This window comes from Bombyx mori, chromosome 18 (genome assembly GCF_030269925.1).
Source record: "Bombyx mori chromosome 18, ASM3026992v2".
Taxonomy (NCBI): Eukaryota; Metazoa; Arthropoda; class Insecta; order Lepidoptera; family Bombycidae; genus Bombyx; species Bombyx mori.
The window spans coordinates 3,042,542-3,063,266 of record NC_085124.1 but is presented as its reverse complement, the minus strand read 5'-3'; the positions used below and the strand labels follow the sequence as shown (position 1 = coordinate 3,063,266).

The window sequence follows — 20,725 nt, the reverse complement described above, 5'->3', positions numbered from 1 at the left end:
TGAACCTCACTAAAAACTCCTGCCGCTCACAACCGGCGCCCTACCTCGGACCGGGCTGATGCCCAGTCGGGGCTATTGAGACGGCGGGACAGGGTTGACGCAGAGCACATTACATCCATCCCACCGTCCCACGGACGCCGGACCGGCCGCCGCCAGCGACACGACCACCGGTTCCCTCGTTCAGCGGGCCGAGAGCTCGCCTTGATGGCGCCGCGTTACACCTTCCCCCAGAGCGGTCGGGGGAACGCGGTTTACCATCACCCGGCTTCCTACTGCGGGTGAGCGTGCGAAGCACGCCACCCCACGTCTGGGTCTCTCCCCGCACCAAACGGGTGGGACCCCCTAGCTCTTAGGGGGCCAGGTCACGGACACGACCCCGGTCCCGACCCCCTAAGTACTTAGGTATTAGTTAACGTTTGAGAAAATTCCATAATTTATGTGAAGTTTATTAAACTAAATAATATGTGTTCTAAAAATAAAATGCACATTTCATTTCTTCGCAATTAAAAAAACGCAACGGTATTTCTGCACGTTAATACCTTGTAAGCGAGGCGAAGACCAGTTCTTAATCGCTCTACTTAAGGATCACGGCACGCGAGCCTGCTTAGCACCTTAAATGCATCTGAAATGTAATCTGTATTTTCCTTAATACAATTTCTTTAGAAACTCGCTTCATTCGGGCCATTAAAAGAGCGTGCTTTAAGTAAGAGCGATTCTCGTGTTCCACATCCTATGGCTGTGAAATAACTCTGAGGTTAAAGCGATTGATTTAGTGACAATATCTTGTCTAGATTTATTCGGTACGTCATGAATTCGAACTCACAGTTGAAGTTGAATACCTTTATTTATTTTTTTCGGGTCGGTGGCCGTATCTCCTACGAAGTCCCCGCCCCTATGTGAGACTGGTCCGCGACTGCGAGACCGCGGGCCCAAGGGTGTTTTCAGGACCCTATCTACTAAACGTCTCTCCTGGAAGTTGAATACCTACTATTGCTTTTTATGTAGTTTTTTTTTCCCATGAGGATGGAGGATTATCATATTGTTACGCACTGGGGTTCTGGATAAATAAAATTCCACTAAAGTACAACTAAAAACTGTATTCAACACTTAGAACACTTAAAACACTTCACAAGAACTTTAAAATTCTCAATTTGCTTCTTCCGCTTCGCTTCAGGTGATCCGTTCGCTGTTTCGCTTCGAGTAGTTCCGATTACTAACTGACTGCGTGCCATCCCTGCAACGCTTTTATAGCCGATACCACATCTCTAGAATTATCGAGAATATTCAACACATTTCTAGTATTGTGTTTCCGCTATCTGACAATAGATGGTGTTGTACTTCTCGAGCGTTCTAGGTGCTACTAGTTCCTTTGATATTCGTTCGACTATTCGGCGATAGATGGCGTTATTCTTACCGGCGTAACAATACGCTTCCAGTAATATTGTAAAAAAGTTTTATCTATTCATTTGCACGGACTTTTCGAACGTTCTATTTCGTACCGCTTTTTCGTTGTTTCTTGTACCACATCGCAGCCGGCCTCGTAAATAGTGTTGGCGGCGAAAGTCACTCCTCGCTTCAACAGTCAAGTTCAATAACACGACATAACAGTACACCGTTGCCTACCGCGCTGGATACATCTCCGTTTCTGATCTTCAAGTTTAATTATACATGGATTAAAATGCGACATGCAATATTGTTATTGATCTGTGCGGCGCCTGCTGTGTTGCCAAAACGCACCGTAAAAATACCTCTGTGGAAACGACAGGTGAGCGAGACTTTTGTTTGTTTTTAGTTTGTTTTTAAAACTAGAATTAGAATAATGGCTATTATTACTTACTTACACATTTTATACGGGATTGATCTGTATATTTTATGTTTGTGTCATTGAATAAAAAAAAATTACCCATTATAATTGATCTAGAATTATGAAACTTGATTTCTGAGGGCTTTCCGATATTATAGTACCTACCATCGAGATGATAGTGTTCTGTTAGTTTTTTGAGATTTCGTAAAGACTGTTTATCTTTGAAAATTTTTAAAACAGAATTTGAAGGTGTGTTTGTATGGTAATTATTTGATGTATTTTTGTTTTATTTTTACTGTTTATTTTTTCATACTTTTGAGGTCCCATAGATTTTCTTTAATGCTTTTTAATCAAGGTGATTATGTATTGAATCATTTTCGATTTTAATTTACTTGTTTTTTGTTTATATAGTTCTTTAATCAAGTCCAACTGCCTAGGCTTAAATTGACCAAAAAAACTTCGCGTGCTCCTTTCGCAGTGACAGTTTTGCTTTGATTTGAACTCATACCTTATTGCCTTAAGATGATTAGTTACGTAATCTTTACGTATATTATTTATTAATTAGTTACGTAATAAGTTTTTATAAAAAAAAAACCTACTAAAATAATATAAGTATGAACTGTTTCCACATTTTTCTCGTGGCATACTTTCTCGGCTTTCACGTGTCTCGATACCTATTAGAAAGTTCCAGTTGACTGTTGACTCACCGAGATCTTCGCCGATCCTTAGGAGGACTTATGAATACCTTTGGAGGGCTTTCTATGTACATATTTGTAAACATTATCGATCAATGTAAAGTATGACCGGTTTTTTTTTAAAACGAATGTACTACAATCTTTAAGAGGCTCAGCGCCCTGCGCTCTTCACTCAAATTTCTATTTTGAGCTCCGTCGATAAAGTGTTTTTTTTTATTTTTTTTATTGCCTATATGTGTGGACGAGCTCACAGCCCACCAGGTGTTAAGTGGTTACTGGAGCCCATAGACATCTACAACGTAAATGCGCCACACACCTTGAGATATAGTTCTAAGGTCTCAGTATAGTCACAACGTCAGCACCATCCTTCAAACCGAAACGCATTACTGCTTCACGGCAGAAATAGGCGGGGCGGTGATACCTACCCGTGCGGACTCACAAGAGGTCCTACCACCAGTAAAATGTTTTGGGCCGGCATGGTCCGATACTGAAGCCTTGGCGAATTCTGCTGTTAGCAAGGGTCGTTTCTTCAGTGCAACTGAAAATCTCCACATATTAGCTCAACGTATGGTTATGAATAAACATTAGCCAAAGTTTTTCTCGGCCAATTAACAAGCAATAATATATTTCTTTAATATCATTGACCAAATTGAAAATAAACATTTAGGTGTCTACACAAAATGTACCTATGCGCTATACTATTCTTCTTTGCCTGAAGACCATGGGCCCTTCTCGTAATCTCTCGTAATGAATATAAAGTTTTTGATAATACGGTAATTTATTTAGAGGGTGTTCTGGAATAATGTGGGAAACAAAAAAAATAGGCTAATTATCCTCGCACAAATATTTTAATGTATCTCTAAATGAAAATCGTTTTCATGATTTCCTCGGTGATATCAATTATTTGATTCGATCGATAGAAGGAAGCGTCTAACCTTATAAAATGCTGATGCTGACTACAAATTGAACATATATTTTCATCTTCAAAATAAAAACTCAAGTAACGTCTTTAACAAATTTTAAATGTCATATTGCATACAATTTTAATCACCAAACAGTAATTTCACCTCAAGTGTATTTTAATAAAGAAAAACATTAGATTTCTGTGATTATTTGTATTCTTTTTATGCAATATACAATGACCGGTCGTTTCTATACTTGATATGCAACTCACATAAGAATTCACTTTATTTTATAAGGCTTCACTTTCTCCGATGCGTATCCAAACCTGTTAACGTTACGTCGTTGATAGTAAAAATTTTTTGGAGCGATATTAGTAGGTTATTAATGTTATTACGTCAATGTTACGATGAAATAGGACCGCCAAATTTATATTATTTTTCCCCGACTACCGGAAGAGTTGTTTGTTGTCCTTCTAGAGCGTTTCAGGCTCTAGAATCCAAAAGTTTTGACGAATTTCAAGATATGAGGTGTCATTAGGTTTTTCATGAATGAAGGCTTTTTAAATTTGAAGTTTTCTTTTGCAACGATGATGAGACGTTACCGTGATGGACGCCAGTAATGCCAGGGGCTCCGTTTAGTCGCTATTTACCGCCGTGTAGTCTCCGTAAATAGGTTTACTAACTAAGCTAGGGTTTGAAGACGGACATATCATAGCGCTCGGGAAACACCGTAGAGGGTACTTCATTTGAGATTTTATTCATATATTGCATGTCCCGACATCTTAATAAATAAAATGTCCGGTGTAGGCCAATAGCAATAGCATTACCACCTTACATTGATTCTGGTGCAAAGTGTTCATGCGCTCCGGCTTGGAGAGTAGGAGTCCTTTTACTGGTGTAAATGGAGACATAAATCTCTGATTGGCTTTTGTTTTGAGAGCTTCAAGGGCTTCGGCATCACCTCAATACCCGATAGGCTATGAGAGCGTCTGCCTATCGTAGCTTAAAAAGTTAAAAAAGCTAATGAAGTAGCTTAAATTTATTTACATCGTTACGAGTTTACGAATTTATTACTTATTCGACTGCCATGTGATTACCGGAAAAATATAGACATTACACATATCATAAGGAAAATGCCGGCACCCGCTTTGAGACTTGAAGTTTATGTCCCAATTGAATACAATAAGTAATACTAAGAAGTAATAACGCAAATTATTTGCGGTTTTTTTTGTGACTGATTTTTATTATACGTTATTAATCCTTCATCGTCGATCGAAATCATTCTTGTATATTTGTTAAATACGTATTTTATTAGAAAATTGGTGGCTGTTTGCGGGATTTGAACACCGGCACATTCGCATCGCTCGATATAAGTTCACCAGGTGTTTTATCCTTTTTTTTTTCAACCTATGCTGATAGCCTTGAGAGGCTATTTCAGCTTCGCCCTAACGTGTAGGTGAGATCACGGGGCTCAAACCGGAATGTTGCTAACACTGGCCCTAGCAAGAGCAGTGCTTCGCAAAATCTACCACCGGATCGGAAACGCGACCCACTGAGAAGATTAGGCGAGAAACTCAGCGGGCTGTCTCTGTGGGTATTTTTCCTTTATCCCACAACGACTTTTTATAAGATTTGTTTGTTTCCAGGCCTGCGAGCCACCAGCTGCTCTGAGCGAGCACAGTCATTACATATGCAACGACAAAGGCGAACCCAAGTGCATGCCGGGATGGCAGGGGGACCTCTGCGATGTGCCCATATGCAGGAAGGGATGCGATCCTATTAGAGGTCTGTTAGATATGTCTTTCAAGCACTATATAAGTAAGACGATTCTTAACACCAACTCTTAATGTTTTGTTAACTTAATTGAAATGAGGAGGAGATTGTCAATTCGAACGTTTTTATGTGTGTTACACTCATAACAATCATAACTTTAGATAGATGAACCTTATTTAATGTTTTTTTTTTCTTATCACTTTAACCCTACGCTTTTTTACAATAAATTTATTTCCTATTTTTTAGTGGGATTCTATATTAAAGCGTGTTTTTTAGAGCTCTAAACCTTTTTTTTTTACATAATAGATTTGATTTGGGGAAACAGATTGAATAAAATGACAACTGATTTGACAGATGTAGTTTCAACAAAATGGCCGTTATCGACTTTCAAAGTTAGGAAGTCCTTGATAAAAGGCTCTTTAGAAGATGTAATTTTTAAAACGGAAAGAGACTTATTTTTTTCTGTATGCGATATTACGAGCTGGTACTGCTAAATAAAATAACCGGGTCATCCGTGACGCTTTGTGACTAATCATTTAACAGTTGTACCAAAGAAACAAAACGAAGCCTTTTATTTGCAAAACTTTCTTATAGAAAGTACTGTTAGGTCGAACGAGAGCTTTTGAAAGCCTGTATAGTTAAATACGCTTGTAAATGGCATATTAAAATGTTAGGATGCCTAGTGGGTCTTATATGTGGGATTGGTCAACTAATATGAACTAACTTTCGCATTGTTAGTCCACAATTGTTATATGAATATCTTATATATAAAGAGTCGAAGTTCTTACTTAGTGGTCAGATAAAAATACTAAGTGCCACTTACAATCAAGTAATACAAAAGATTTTCAAAGTGCCTAATCGTGCACAAACATTACTACAACCATTGTTTATGACCTGATTTTGATTATTTATGTCCACTAATTTTCTAAATTAATTCACACGATTGAGTTATTAATTCAATGGGCCTTGCGAACTCTGTTTTTATTTACAGAAAATATAAATAGCAATATTAGTTTGTATGTTGCTTAAACTAAGCGCATAAATGTCGATAGCTATTCCATTAAAATCAATTATGATTAATGATTGAAGCCGACATTAACACCTTTGTCAATTAATCGACGCACGAAAGAAATTATGAGGCTTAAGATACTTGTTTATACTTGTTATAATTTTGGAGGCGTTAGGCGATTGTTATTTCTGACTTATATATATTATTTATATATATATATTAAGATTACCTCTTCGGCATTCTCTGTTAATTATTCAAATTAAAATCCAGCGTTTTATCTCGAAACATGAAGCAAAAGTCTGGGCTATGGTATTCCCCTAACTTAAGCTCCTCTTGCAGGATTTTGCAAGAAACCAGGGGAGTGTACGTGCAAGTTCGGATACTACGGAGACAGATGCGAGAAGTGTATCCCGCTGCTGGGCTGCGTCCACGGCCGCTGCAACGAACCGTTTCAATGTATCTGTAACGACGGCTGGGACGGACTATTTTGTACCGAACGTGAGTAGTTGGCCTATTTTGTACCGAACGTGAGTAGTTGGCCTATTTTGTACCGAACGTGAGTAGTCGGCCTATTTTATACAGAGCATGCATCGTTGGCCTATTTTGTACCGAACGTGAGTAGTTGGCCTATTTTATACAGAGCAAGCATGGTTGGCCTATTTTATACCGAACGTGGGTAGTTGGCCTATTTTGTATCGAACGTGAGTAATTGGCCTATTTTGTACCGAACGTGAGTAGTTTTAATTAAATTCTACGTCTTAGCACCAATAATAATTAATTTTGAAATCTTGTGAGTCCGCACGGGTAGGTACCACCACCCTGCCTATTTCTGCCGCGAAGCAGTAATGCGTTTCGGTTGGAAAGGTGGGGCAGCCGTTGTTACCCTACCGAGACATTACAACTCATGTTTCAAGGTAGGTGGCAGCATTTACGTTATAGATGTCTATGGGCTCCGGTTACCACTTAAAATCAGGTGGGCCGTGAGCTTGTCCACCCAACTATGCTATAAAAAAAATAACAGTTCTACAATAAGCACATCAGAGAAATACAAAATATAAATTTGCAAAAAAAAAACTAAACTTAATTTAATTAAAATGAATTGCGTAATACCATTCGGGCTGATATATAAGAATCGATAAAATTAATACTAGATCCAAAATTACAGATAATACAAGTATTAGTGATGTTAAAGATGTCTTCAAATCGCTATTCGTCTTTGGCTCTAGTTACTGTGATAAAACTAGTAAGCGTAATTCTTTCAATCGAACTTCAATTAAGGTCATAATAACGGTATTTTAGCCGTCTAAATCATGAGCAACTGACCTTAATGTTTCAGAAGATTGTTTGACGAATATTATACCTTTGAAGAACACTACTGCATTGCGTATATTACACAGTTTAGTTTGTATTCGAATAATACTGAGGTCATTATCGTGTTGAAAGTAGAGCTTAACGCGTTTTAAAAGTTCTCGAACAATCCAGAAAGTACTTATAAACGTATTTAGATTCACTTTCGCGACATTGTCTTGTTTAAATATGTGAAACCAGGTCAAGTTTTGTAGTGATTAACGCTACTTGTACGAAAAACTTGGTTTTTTTGAAATCATTGGCATGTCACTTATCGTGCATTGATGTAACTATAACAGAAACTTTCCCCGGACTGACAATAACTGTATCATATTTCATTAAAATTGATTGAAGGCTTTAGGACAAACCTGTAAATAAATATTACCATCTATAGGTACTAATATTATAAAGCTGAAGAGTTTGTTTATTTGAATGCGCTAATCTCAGGAACTACTGGTTCGTTTTGAAAAATTCAGTGTTAGATAGCTCATTTATTGTGGAAGGCCATAGGCTATAACATCACGCTAAGACCAATACAAGCGGAGCACTAATCAAAATCGCTTGTTTTTCCTTTTGCGAGCTTCCGCTGCGGAAACGGTCAAAGTTTTACTGGTGGTAGGATCTCTTGTGAGTCCGCACGGGTAGGTACCACCACCCTGCCCATTTCTGCCGTGAAGCAGTAATGCGTTTCGGTTTGAAGGGTAAGGCAGCTGTTGTAACTATACTGAGACCTTAGAACTTATATCTCAAGGTAGGTGGCGGTATTTACGTTGTAGATGTCTATGGGCTTAAGTAACCACTTAACACCAGGTGGGCTGTGAGCTCGTCCACAAACGTAAGCAATAAAAAAAAAATGATAATAAGGATCTTGCAATTCACATTGTAATTGTTTTTCTTATTATGTCATAATAAACTAAAGTATCTCTAGTATTTTTTTGCCCTACTTAACCGTTAGGCCCAAGTACCACTGGTCTGACTCTGTTGAAGGAAATTTACGTTTTCCGGGATGAACGTCGGAGGTCAAGACCCACTACCGGGTCATAGCGCCAGTGCAGTAGTAGCAGTAGTGTACACGACCCGGTCTGTATGGCTGTTTCCGAGTCGTGTAATAATGTTTTTTGCTGTCTGTTTGTGCGCTGGTAGAAGACGGCTGTTTCTTTCGATGGGTTTCGGCTTCTGTAGCGAGGTTTCACAGGTAACTGTCTGGTTCACTGGTAGCTGATTCACTGGTGGTTTTCTGATAACTGTACTATTGGAGAACTGCTGGTAACTGTTTCTGTCTTGCTGATGTTTCTGTGTCGGAGAGCTTCTGAGAACTGTTTCTGTCTTGATGATCTGCTGAGAACTGTTTCTATCTTGCTGATGGTTCTTTGTCGAAGATTCACTGGGAACTGTTTCTGTCTTGATGATCTGCTGAGAACTGTTTCTGTCTTGATGTTTCTATGTCGGAGATTCGCTGAGAACTGTGTGTTTCTTGATGTTTCTATGTCGGAGATTCGCTGAGAACTGTTTCTGTCTTGATGATCTGCTGAGAACTGTTTCTGTCGAAGATCCACTGGGAACTGTTTCTGTCTTGATGATCTGCTGAGAACTGTTTCTGTCTTGATGTTTCTATGTCGGAGATTCGCTGAGAACTGTGTGTTTCTTGATGTTTCTATGTCGGAGATTCGCTGAGAACTGTTTCTGTCTTGATGATCTGCTGAGAACTGTTTCTGTCGAAGATCCACTGGGAACTGTTTTTGCCTATAAATGGCCATCCTTTTATATTTATTTCAGTACCCCATCTCGCGACGCGCTATCGACGTGCCACTTTCGGGGGTCCCTTGATCTGTATGTTACCGTAGTGAAAGCGCTCCACAAATCGTTCCTATTGGTCTATTCACATTCTCTGATCTGATACACTAACATATTGCATATTAAATAATTTAAGATTATACATTTTTGTTACGTAATTACTTATTAACTATTTTATTTCTATTTGTTTGATAAAATCCTATTTCGTCCTGCACATTACTCCCGCCGTGCGAGTCAGTCGCATTCTTCTCGGTGCAGGATGGTCTTCTTCGATGGGCAGGATCACTAGTTTTCGTACCGGTCTCCGTAGAGCTCCACCTTCGGTTATGTCTACGGTGCGCCCCACGTTGTCGGGACCTGGATATGTCACGATCGCATTTCACTCGTGTGCGCGTGTTTTGTGGCAGGCACTTCCACTTTTCATGGCGACGCCTCAGCCATGAGGCTCTCGCCGGTGCTGCAGCTGCTATATTTACTTCACCCATCGGTTCTGTTGTTTCTGAGGCCGATTCCGTCGGCCAGGAGTCCTCTCGTTGGCGTAAGAAATCTGGCCCTCTGAACCATCTATGTTCATTCTGATACGACATTGGGACATCTCGGGTCACGACGTCGGATACGTTGTGCTTCGTGGGTAACCATCGCCTCCCGTTTACTGTTGAACTGTCTTTTATAGCTGTCAGGCGTTGGGCGACGTATGGTTTGTACGAGCGTGATCCCGTTCTTGTCCATCTCAACACTATCTTACTGTCGGTCCAGAAGGTCTTCGAGGTCGGCTTTCTTTCGTGTTTTCGACGAAAGTCTGTTGTTGTGCATACTTTTAAACTTTTGAAGCTGTTCAAGTAGTCGTCTACGTAGTGTTTATTCTGTGTTGCGGCTGCCGCCTCCGGGTGCGTGGCTGCATGTTGCTGGGCGTTCAAGCTCTTTACAGATATCGCTGTGGAAAAAGAACTTGACGCACCGAAGATCAACGAGGTCATTCTTTTTTCTTCTGGGGGCTTATCATCTCGCTGATCTTTGCGCCAGAGATAGCGGAGCGCGTCTCTGTCTTCATGTCTCAATTTCACTTGTATGAACATCTTGATGTCTGCTGTTACTGCTATATTATGCTGTCTAAATCGCATTATCACTCCTGGTAGTGATTGGAGTAGGTCCGGTCCCTTAAGCAGCATATCATTTAAAGCTACCCCTCTTGTTCTGGCGGCGGCGTCGTGGACGACTCGGAGTTTTTCCGGCTTCAGGGGGTTCACGACGGCGAAGTGAGGTAGGTACCACGTTCTGTTCTCTGTTTTTATTTTCGGAGCGGGCTCGGCGTAGCCTATCGCAACGAGTGGTTCCATCTGTTCTGTGTATTTTTGTTTCAGTTCCGGATTACGATCAAGTTTGTTTTCTATATTTATCAGTCGCTTTAACAAGTTATTGTAGTTGTCTGGTAGACTGACATTATCTGTTTTCCAGAGCAGAGCAGTTTCGTATCTTCCATCTGTTGTGTGGACTGTATTGCTGTTGAGGATGCGAAGCGCCTGTTCCTCTGGGTCTGTTTTTGGTCTTCTTGGTGTGATGCATAGCGCATCCATAGCGAAATACTGTTTTACCAGATTTTCTATTTTATCATCTTCCTGGGTTTCGCTAGCATGATTTATGTAGTTTATGTGGTGGCCTAGGGTACGAGTGCGACCTCCATGCAGTACCCAGCCTAGAGGTGTCAGTGACGCTATTGGCTGATTCCTGTTGCCTCGTCTAACTTTCGAAGCTAGTAACATGTGCCAGTTGTCTTGGCCAATCAGTATTCCAGGTTTCGCGTTCTCGTACGTGATGATGTCACTGATGTCTCGTAGGTGCGAATACTCATCTATCTGTTCCTTTGGTATTTTTTGTGCTGTTACTTGTAGGTCGTTAACTGTTCTCGCTTGTATTATTTCTTTTCGACTGTTGAGGCCTCTGAGCGTGAGGTTGACTCTTCTTGACCTTGTTTCCGTTGATTTTATATTGTTAATCGCCTGTATGTGTAACGGATCGATTGGTCCTGTTATTCCAGTCTTCTTGCAGATGATTTCGTCTATGAGTGTCACCGTTGATCCATCGTCAAGCAGCGCGTATGTATCAACTGTGCTTATTGGTCCTTCTACTTGGACTGGGATTATTTTCAAATAGGACTGTTTCTGTTTTCCGGTCCAAGCGGAATTAATGTTCTCTGTTGTTTCCTTGTCACTGTTGTCTGTTTTTTCAATTTTTCTGTCGAAGTGTAGCGTCTTGTTGTGAGTATATTTGCAATCATTAATGCCACACGTCTTCGGTTTACAGTTGTGGGTTTTATTCTTATACTGTAGACATCGGAAACACAGGTGTTTATTCTTAGCGATGTCCCATCTTGTGTTTGAGTCTGCCTTCTTGAATATGTAGCAGTCTGTTGTGGTGTGTTCGGTGTTGCTACATAACGGACATTTAGCTCGTGATGGCTTCTCACTGACTATGTGCACGTTTTGTGTGCGTCTGTTATGTTGTGCGGGCTGCGAGTAGTGCCCCGCCTGTTCAGGCTGTGCATAAGGGCTGCACAGTTCGGCTTCTCTTTTCATGAATTTTTCAAATTTAATCAGATCCGGATCCTCCTTCGGTTGTATCGCGGTGAAGTCGTAGTATCGGTAACGTAGTGTTGGTGTGAGTTTTTCTAACATTGTTTTGGTAGTTTCCGGATTATATAAGTAATGTGTGCAATTTAATGCACGAAGCGTAGCTACGGCGTTGGTCACCTTACTGGAGAATATACAAATGTCTCTTGGTGTTTCTGTGAGTCTTGGCAGAGCTCGTAGCGTGTCTAACTCCGTTATGGCTATCGTTTCCGGTCTTCCGAATCGCGCTTCTAGACTTCTTATGACGTCGGACGGATCAGCGTTTGTTATAAGTAATCCGTCAACGGCTTCCTTTGCCCTTCCTTTCAGGTTCCTTCTGAGTCTGTTTATATTTTCTGTTTTTGTAAAGGAGTTCATTGTCTCGTGATAGGCTGCGCGAAAGGATAGCCAGTCTTGGTGATTGCCGTTGAAGAATGGCAACTCTGTGTATCTTGGTTCGCGGGCGGCTTTGGCGGCGAGTGTTATTGCTGCGGTTAGATCTGAGAAGTCTTGTTTGTCGCAGGCTCCCGCCGGTTTCTCATTATGCTGGTCGTCATTTTCTGTTTTTGTGGGTTGGGTTTCCAGCCACGTGCCCACTCTTTCATCGAGTTCTGACTTACTGTATTCTGATTCGCTGTTTTCGTCATCAGATCCAGCTTCGAGCGTGGCCAGTCGGGCGGCTGCCAATTCCACTTGTAGGCGGGCGAGCTCTTCTCTAGCTTTGGCTATCTTCTGTTCTTTTCTGTTTCGCGACCGGTCAGTTTTGACTGTACCGGCGCGCTGTTTTGTTGGCACGTCATTCTGTTTGACTATATACTGTTTGACGGCCTCTGTTTTTGAGTTCCCAGGTTTCTCTGCGAGTTTCGTCGTGGCTTCCGTGTTGGCTGTTGCGCACGATGATTCTGTTGTGGGGGCTACTAGACTCATGACGGTTTTCGCGGTTGTTTCTGTCCACATGCTCTGTGTTGTAGCTGTGGTTTCTGAGGGCGGCGACTGTTTTGTTTCGATCCGTCCTCTTCCTGTTGACCGCGTTATCGGCATTGTTCCAGTTTCCTTTTCAAAACGTATCCTCTACCCGGCTCGAGAGAATAATGAAATGTGTCCTCTATCCGGCTCGAATGGACCATGAAATGTACACGACCCGGTCTGTATGGCTGTTTCCGAGTCGTGTAATAATGGTTTTTGCTGTCTGTTTGTGCGCTGGTAGAAGACGGCTGTTTCTTTCGATGGGTTTCGGCTTCTGTAGCGAGGTTTCACAGGTAACTGTCTGGTTCACTGGTAGCTGATTCACTGGTGGTTTTCTGATAACTGTACTATTGGAGAACTGCTGGTAACTGTTTCTGTCTTGCTGATGTTTCTGTGTCGGAGAGCTTCTGAGAACTGTTTCTGTCTTGATGATCTGCTGAGAACTGTTTCTATCTTGCTGATGGTTCTTTGTCGAAGATTCACTGGGAACTGTTTCTGTCTTGATGATCTGCTGAGAACTGTTTCTGTCTTGATGTTTCTATGTCGGAGATTCGCTGAGAACTGTGTGTTTCTTGATGTTTCTATGTCGGAGATTCGCTGAGAACTGTTTCTGTCTTGATGATCTGCTGAGAACTGTTTCTGTCTTGATGATCTGCTGAGAACTGTTTCTGTCGAAGATCCACTGGGAACTGTTTTTGCCTATAAATGGCCATCCTTTTATATTTATTTCAGTACCCCATCTCGCGACGCGCTATCGACGTGCCACTTTCGGGGGTCCCTTGATCTGTATGTTACCGTAGTGAAAGCGCTCCACAAATCGTTCCTATTGGTCTATTCACATTCTCTGATCTGATACACTAACATATTGCATATTAAATAATTTAAGATTATACATTTTTGTTACGTAATTACTTATTAACTATTTTATTTCTATTTGTTTGATAAAATCCTATTTCGTCCTGCACAAGTAGTCATCGTTAGAAACTACCCGGGCGGACTCTCTAGAGGTCCTACCACCAGTTAACTAGTATTTTAGTTATTATTCCTCTTAATAATCCTATTTTTTTTATATTCCATTAGATTTAAGTTAAAAACTGTTTTTCTAACGTTACGTTACGTGTTACAGCTACATGCAGCACGGAATGTCACAAGATCCGCGGCTTCTGCGAGTCCCCGGGCGAGTGTCGCTGCCGGTTCGGTTGGTCCGGGCCGACATGTCACGCCTGTCAAACTTTACCCGGATGCCAGCACGGTTATTGTGAGAAGCCATTAGAGTGCAGATGTCTGCCCGGCTACACGGGAATGCTGTGTCAGACGCGTAAGTAAAGCTAGCTAATCTATATATTATTAATACGCGAAGAAGAAACTTTGTACCCCTTTTTACGAAAATTGCGCTGACGGAGGAGTATGAAATTTTTCACACTTATAGAGAATATAGTGAAGGAGTGCAGAATGCTACTTTTTTTTATTATGCATTAAAAATTCATTAAATCAATAAAGAAAACGTTACACACATTACTATGTATTTGACACAACGCATTTACACACACATATACTCTGTATTTATTGTCAAACTTTTGTTATTGTTAAAAGTCAAACAAAACGCAAATTGAGAATAGATTAATATGTACATACTGTTTGTCTTTAATATTATTTGTCTATAGAGTCTTGGCGAAATCTGTGCTTATAGAAATATAATAATAGTCTATGACAATAGAGTCATAATAGTGTACAAACATAAAATTTCAAATAATTATAGTCGAATTTCGAATACCGGTGTACCACTAGTTACAGATTAATAATCCATTAGGAATCATCGAGGCTGCGATCGAAATCGATTTAAAATTTGGCTAAATAAATTCGAAATGTGAAGTAACTTGAAAAGTGAGTTCCACCTATAAAGTAATGAGGCGAATATGTTGTCACTACCAAATTTAGAACGTCAGTAATACAGTGCGTAACATGGTAACCTACTGAATTAAGGTAAACAAATTAATTAAAAAGAACGAACTAATATAGTAGTTATTTTTTTACCGCAGTGAAAACTTAAGTATGACAAAATTTTAATTGTTTTACGAAGCTTATATTCGATATAGCCTCTCGATTACGTAAGCTCCGCGCATTCGCTGATCTTGGATTGATGTTGATGTGAGATTGGAGGTAAATGCAAAATACAAAATTTTCTTGCCACATTTAAATGTTACTATTTTTAAAGGTTTTTTTTATTAAATTAAATAAAATCGATTCGATTGATCGATCGAATCGAATTAAATCATTCAATTTATACTTCAATATCATTGGTTAGTAGCGGAAAATAGCGCGGAATATAAATCATTACTGGGACGGACTTTACATGTATAATTAGTTTCCAAACGATTCTTTTCCACATGATAGTTGTCTGGAAGAGATCGCTCTTAGCGATAAGGCCGCTAATTGTACTTTTTTGTATTTAATGTTTCGCATTGTTTCTTTTGTTAGTGCACTATAAAGAATACTATCTCCCTCTCTCTCAGTCTCTCTCTAATGCCATTATGTGTTTGTGCAGCAATTTGTGCAGCGAACTGTCACAGCGAGAGGGGCTTCTGTCGGCGTCCCGGGGAATGCCGCTGCAAGGTCGGCTGGACCGGGCCCACGTGCGCGCAGTGCCACAGGTACCCTGGCTGCAAGCACGGAACTTGCAGGAAGCCTTGGGAGTGTATCTGCAAAAAGGGCTGGGGAGGAATGCTGTGTGACGAAGGTGAGTTTTAACATTAAATTTGATTTCTGATATTTCTATTATAGTGGTACTCACTCAGGAATCCTTGACTCTTTCCACTCTAACACTAGGAGTAGAGACCTTGGTAACCGTATTCGTCGAACAAAGAGGTCAACATGCAACCTAACCTAAACATCAGACCGCTGAGTTTCTCGCCGGATCTTCTCAGCGGGTCGCGATTCCGATCCGGTAGTAGATTCATCCGCGAAGCAGTTGCTCTTGAGTAGTTAGGTTTCCTTTGGACGCGCTCGGGTAGCTGTTAGCAAATCCCATCCCTCCTGGCTGAGCTTTTGCTCGTCCACCTGTCCTGGTGAAATTAGAAAGGCCTCCGGGCCACCAGTAAGCCCTCAATCATTAAAAAAGAATCGAATCCGAAACATTCTCATTAGGAGCACGCATGGCGCTAACACACCAGGGGCGCGTTAATTAGGTTTACATGAACTTAACATGGCTCGTATCCACGGGTGCATTCCTATAGCAAGTCTTCGCCTTACACGGTGTACGTGAAGGCTCCACGCCCATCGCGTACGTGACTGCGTTTTTTAGAACGTTCGCACGATGCATTTTGCCTAATACAGATCGTGCATAAATATTCGGTGAACGTTTGTTCTTGTTTTGGGGAAAAAAATTCCATGATATTTGCTGGTTGCATTTTTTTTAGTTAATCGTCAGCGAAAGCCAGCAATGTTAGTTAGCATATCGACGCTTGAAAGGCAAACGTGACTAAGCGAAAATAACTGCTCTGTACATAAATGACAGGCAATAACCATATTCGATGCGCAAAAAATATATATTTCTAGGTCTATTAAAATCATTTCAATCCTACAGCTAGATTCGTTAAAATAGATTTTTTTAGGTATTTCAATTTTAAATTAGTCTACTGTAAAGTTCACGCATTGTCGCTTAGTCACGTTTGCCTTTCAAGCGTCGATATGTTGAATTACGCAACTTACATTGACAATGCTAGAGGAATAGACTACGAGCTGTGCTCAAAGCTCGTTTTAAGAGAGCTTTTTTTTTTTAGGAAAAGGAATATTTATTCAGTTTCCTAAAAAAGTTACTAGTACCACTTTTTGCTTATTTCTGCCGCTAAGCAGACTTGTGTGTCTGGTCTGAAGGATGGGATGGTCTTACTATGTAACTGAGACTTCAATCTCGTATTTCAAAGTAAATGAAAACATTCAGCCTGTGACGTCTATTATTATTATTATTTTTTATTGCCTTTGTAGGCAGACGAGCATACGGCCCACCTGATGGTAAGTGGTCACCGTCGCTCATGGACGTCAGCAATGCCAGGGGCAGAGCCAAGCCGCTACCATAAAGCACATAAAGCACCATATTAGCTCCACCATATTAGCTCCGGTAACCACTTAACACCAAGTGGACCGTGACTTCATTTACCTATAAGATTTGGACAATGAAAACAAACAGTCTACGAACTCTTCCAAGCTAAGCAGTTCAACTGAAAATTCTATAAAAATATATATTTCCAGAACTAAATTACTGTGAAGACCATCCTGATACATGCAAAAACGGTGGACAATGTCAATCGTTGGAAGCACAGGACGGACACTATAGATGCCAGTGTCCTTCCGGAGTCACCGGCAAGCATTGTGACGTCATACCAGCTAATATGACCACGACCGAGGCTAGCACCGTCCAAGAATTCACCGTGGAAGTGATCACAGACGATGGGTCCGCAGAGAATACTTCCGACAAGACTACAACAGTCGCTGAACCCAATATCGACGAGAACGAGACTGAATAAATATATAACAGCCTTATCTTAATCTTAATATTTAGATTTATGTATTTAAATTATTTATCTCACATCATTTCTCTCACATCTCACAGCATCATTCACATCACATCAATCACATTAAACTTTTTGATTTACCGTTAATCCATTGCAGCTGTTTTTATGTATTCACGAATGATGCACGATTTCATTAGTTCGCTTACGATCATGATGGATTTATCGATGAGCGTAACTAATCTCTGCACTCTGCTGATTATATGCTCATATAATGTAATGGGGTTACAAGCATTGTACATTTTTATAAATAAACATGTGTGCAATTCACACGTGGTAGAAGTGAAACCTTCCAAAATTAAAATACAATTATCCTAAACGTCTTAAGTATATGTAAAATTTTGTCATTAGTAAATAATTGTAAGGTAGCGCCCTCTGTGAATTGATATTTTAATTTCACGTATAATCCTAAATTAAAATTCACTACAAGAGCTTTCATACACACGTTAGTATTAAAAAATCTCACAGATGGCGCTGTATTAAATAGTATGTATATTTCTGTCTCATTCTTTGCTGGCTTCATCCTACACATTTTTGTATTTGTGTCTCTTACCTGTCGTTTTTTCCGTTGCATCCGGTTTGAAATCACAACGATTCTAAAGAAGTTTTCACTTCAAAAATTGCCTCATTTGCAAGTATCAATGTTAAATTGAATTCCTATGTAATCGAATTCACCATGTTATCATTTCTCGATTTCATACGTATTTTATTCATAGTACTAAATGTATTTTCATCTGATCATTTCACATTTTGATTCAGTTAAATATTTGTTCATTCAACAACCATTTCATTTTCTCGAGATTTTAAAACGCCGTCTATAAATTGACCGATTAGATAATTAGAAATGTTGAAGGACTGCAAAGAAAACAAGAAACAATCTGTTAGAAGTTTTAAAACACTCATTTACTTTTACATCTAGCTTTTTTGCGGGGGGGGGGGGGGGGGCAATGACCCCACGCGGACGGTATACAGTCTGGCTGACGTATGACCGCTAATTATTCATTATTTTGATATTGTAAACTTATTGCAGTTTTAAATGTTATATAATTCTCATCAACATTTTTTGGTCTTTTCAAAACTTAATTTTCCTTACATAGTTAATATAATTCATACTTTTTTTTATTTTAATTATTTATTCACAGATTTCAACAATCATTGCTTTTAATCCAACAACTTTATATTCTATTCATTAAAACAAAAATCATTTTCATTGAAAATTCAAAGTTAATGACCCATTTTTCATAAACGGTGGATTCACTATATTTTCAGTCTTATTCACTATCATAACTGTTACATATAAGTAAAAATGTCATTAAATGAAATGCTAAAAAGGCTTAAATCATTCTCATATACTGAAAAGTTCATATTTTACCGCATCACGTTTATAATTCATTTCATTAATCATTATCACTTATTACTGATATTATCATTGCTAATAGCAATGAATTTCGAAGCAGGAATTTTTTTATCGGCCGTCACACGTATTTTCATCATATTGCCTATTTATTTTATTCAAACTCTTTAATATCATGTTAATTCACTTATCTTCTCATAATAGTTCTGCATAATTTATAGTTTTAAATAATCCATGTATTTATTACATTTCAAGTATTACTAATATAAAAATCATATGATGGGTTCCGTATCAAAAATTCATTATTCTTAATCATCAAATCATTTATTTATATTATTATAAGATTGTTGATTATTTTTGGTTCATAACAATGTATATCTAACGTAGTTTTTAATTAGACAAAGTTAACTTTACACACAATTGCCTTTGACCATTCCCAATACATTAGTATAATATTCCACAGTGTACGTCAACACAATTCATTAATTTATCACGTCATATCTATCTGTATTGATCTTAAAAGTTTAAATGCGTAAATAGTTGAGGAAATTGTTTCATAAGTCATTCATCATTTCTTTTTGTATATTGTATAATTTACAATAGTTTTCTAAAATCATTTCATTCATTGTGTATAAGTTGCTTAATGTAGGAATCATTATCATATCAGTAACAATTCATTTCGTTAGGTCTAGAAAATGTTCATTGCATTCACATTTTTATTTACACTTTCAATCAATATTTTCATTTATATATCAGTATCATTCGTCATTGCAAATACAGGTTTTGTCATTTCGTTCGAATGTTCTCGTTTCCATAGAAATACGGTACTAAAATTATAAAGATTTTTGTTCTAATATAATTATTTTATTGATTCATTTCATTTACTTGTTACAGCAATCACCGTCACATCATCAACATCACATTATAAAACTATTCATTTCAAATTTTATCATCTCCATCCAAACTTACTCATACCAATAATTTTCATACGCTTAACAAATACAGCATCTGCCCCATTACTCTCACCTTACTTCATTGATAGAGATCTTGTAACATTTAACTTTAATATTTATTTCATTATTGTAATTAGTTTTATATCACACACATGATTAGACTGAGAGTGTTTATTCAAATTGAATTTATTAAAAGTATGAATGTAAATTATTAAGTATGTTTAGCTGTACGTATGTATTAATCATTATTATTCAGGTAAGACTACCAACAAGTGTTGAAAACTATGTAAAAACTTTTTCACTCTAACCTTTAAATATCTCATTTGTTAAGTTGTGAATGTATAAAGTTCATTATTGATGTGTAAGTAAATAAATATATGTAAAATGTGATATTTTTTTTTACAAATATCTTGTATCGTATCCTTTCTGAAGCTTTGCTTATGGTAGTAGCTTGATTATCTAGGGGTTCAAATAGTCCACTGAGTTTCTCGCCGGATCTTCTCAGTGGGTCGCGTTTCCGATCCGGTGGTAGATTCTGCGAAACACTACTCTTGTTAGGGCTAGTGTTAGCCACGTCGTCAGGCTTGAGCCCCGTGAGCTCACCTACTAGCCCGGAGAATCTAATATAAGCCCTGGAGGTTACTAGAATAGGTAGGGAAAAAAAGGACCGAGTTAGTGGTTCTTATATTTATAACTGTAAATGAAATGATCAACTTAGAGTAATTCTGATGTGCCTGATGTGTTAGGGTTCGTGTTAGCAAAACCGTCAGGCTTGAGCCCCGTGAGCTCACCTACTAGTTAAGGTTACGCTGAAATAGCCTCTCAAGACTAGCTTAGGTAGAAAAAAAATGGTTCAAATTGATTTCATTGTTTTACGGCCCCCTCTTCCACATCGCGCCATTTCCTCACTGCTGAGGGTCGTGACCACCATGCTTGGACAGGATTTTATTTTTT

At 39.1% G+C, this 20,725-nt stretch overlaps 1 protein-coding gene across 1 annotated transcript; it reads left to right on the top strand.

Moving 5' to 3' along the window:
- The first annotated feature begins 1,587 nt into the window (after positions 1-1,587).
- LOC101739742 (delta-like protein 1) lies at positions 1,588-20,161 on the top strand. The gene is made up of 6 exons (XM_038017363.2): positions 1,588-1,765; positions 5,048-5,186; positions 6,523-6,681; positions 14,023-14,214; positions 15,442-15,633; positions 17,145-20,161. Exons 1-6 carry the CDS (start codon positions 1,679-1,681, stop codon positions 17,417-17,419), a joined length of 1,044 nt encoding a protein of 347 aa, XP_037873291.1. The 5' UTR covers positions 1,588-1,678; the 3' UTR covers positions 17,420-20,161.
- The last annotated feature ends 564 nt before the right edge of the window (positions 20,162-20,725 follow it).

Bases quoted from the DNA above. Each gene is read 5' to 3' on its own strand.
- LOC101739742 (XM_038017363.2), top strand. From the start codon at position 1,679: ATGCGACATGCAATATTGTTATTGATCTGTGCGGCGCCTGCTGTGTTG. The intron at 1,766-5,047 runs GTGAGCGAGACT...GTTTGTTTCCAG, and splicing joins TACCTCTGTGGAAACGACAG to GCCTGCGAGCCACCAGCTGC. The intron at 5,187-6,522 runs GTCTGTTAGATA...CTCCTCTTGCAG, and splicing joins GGGATGCGATCCTATTAGAG to GATTTTGCAAGAAACCAGGG.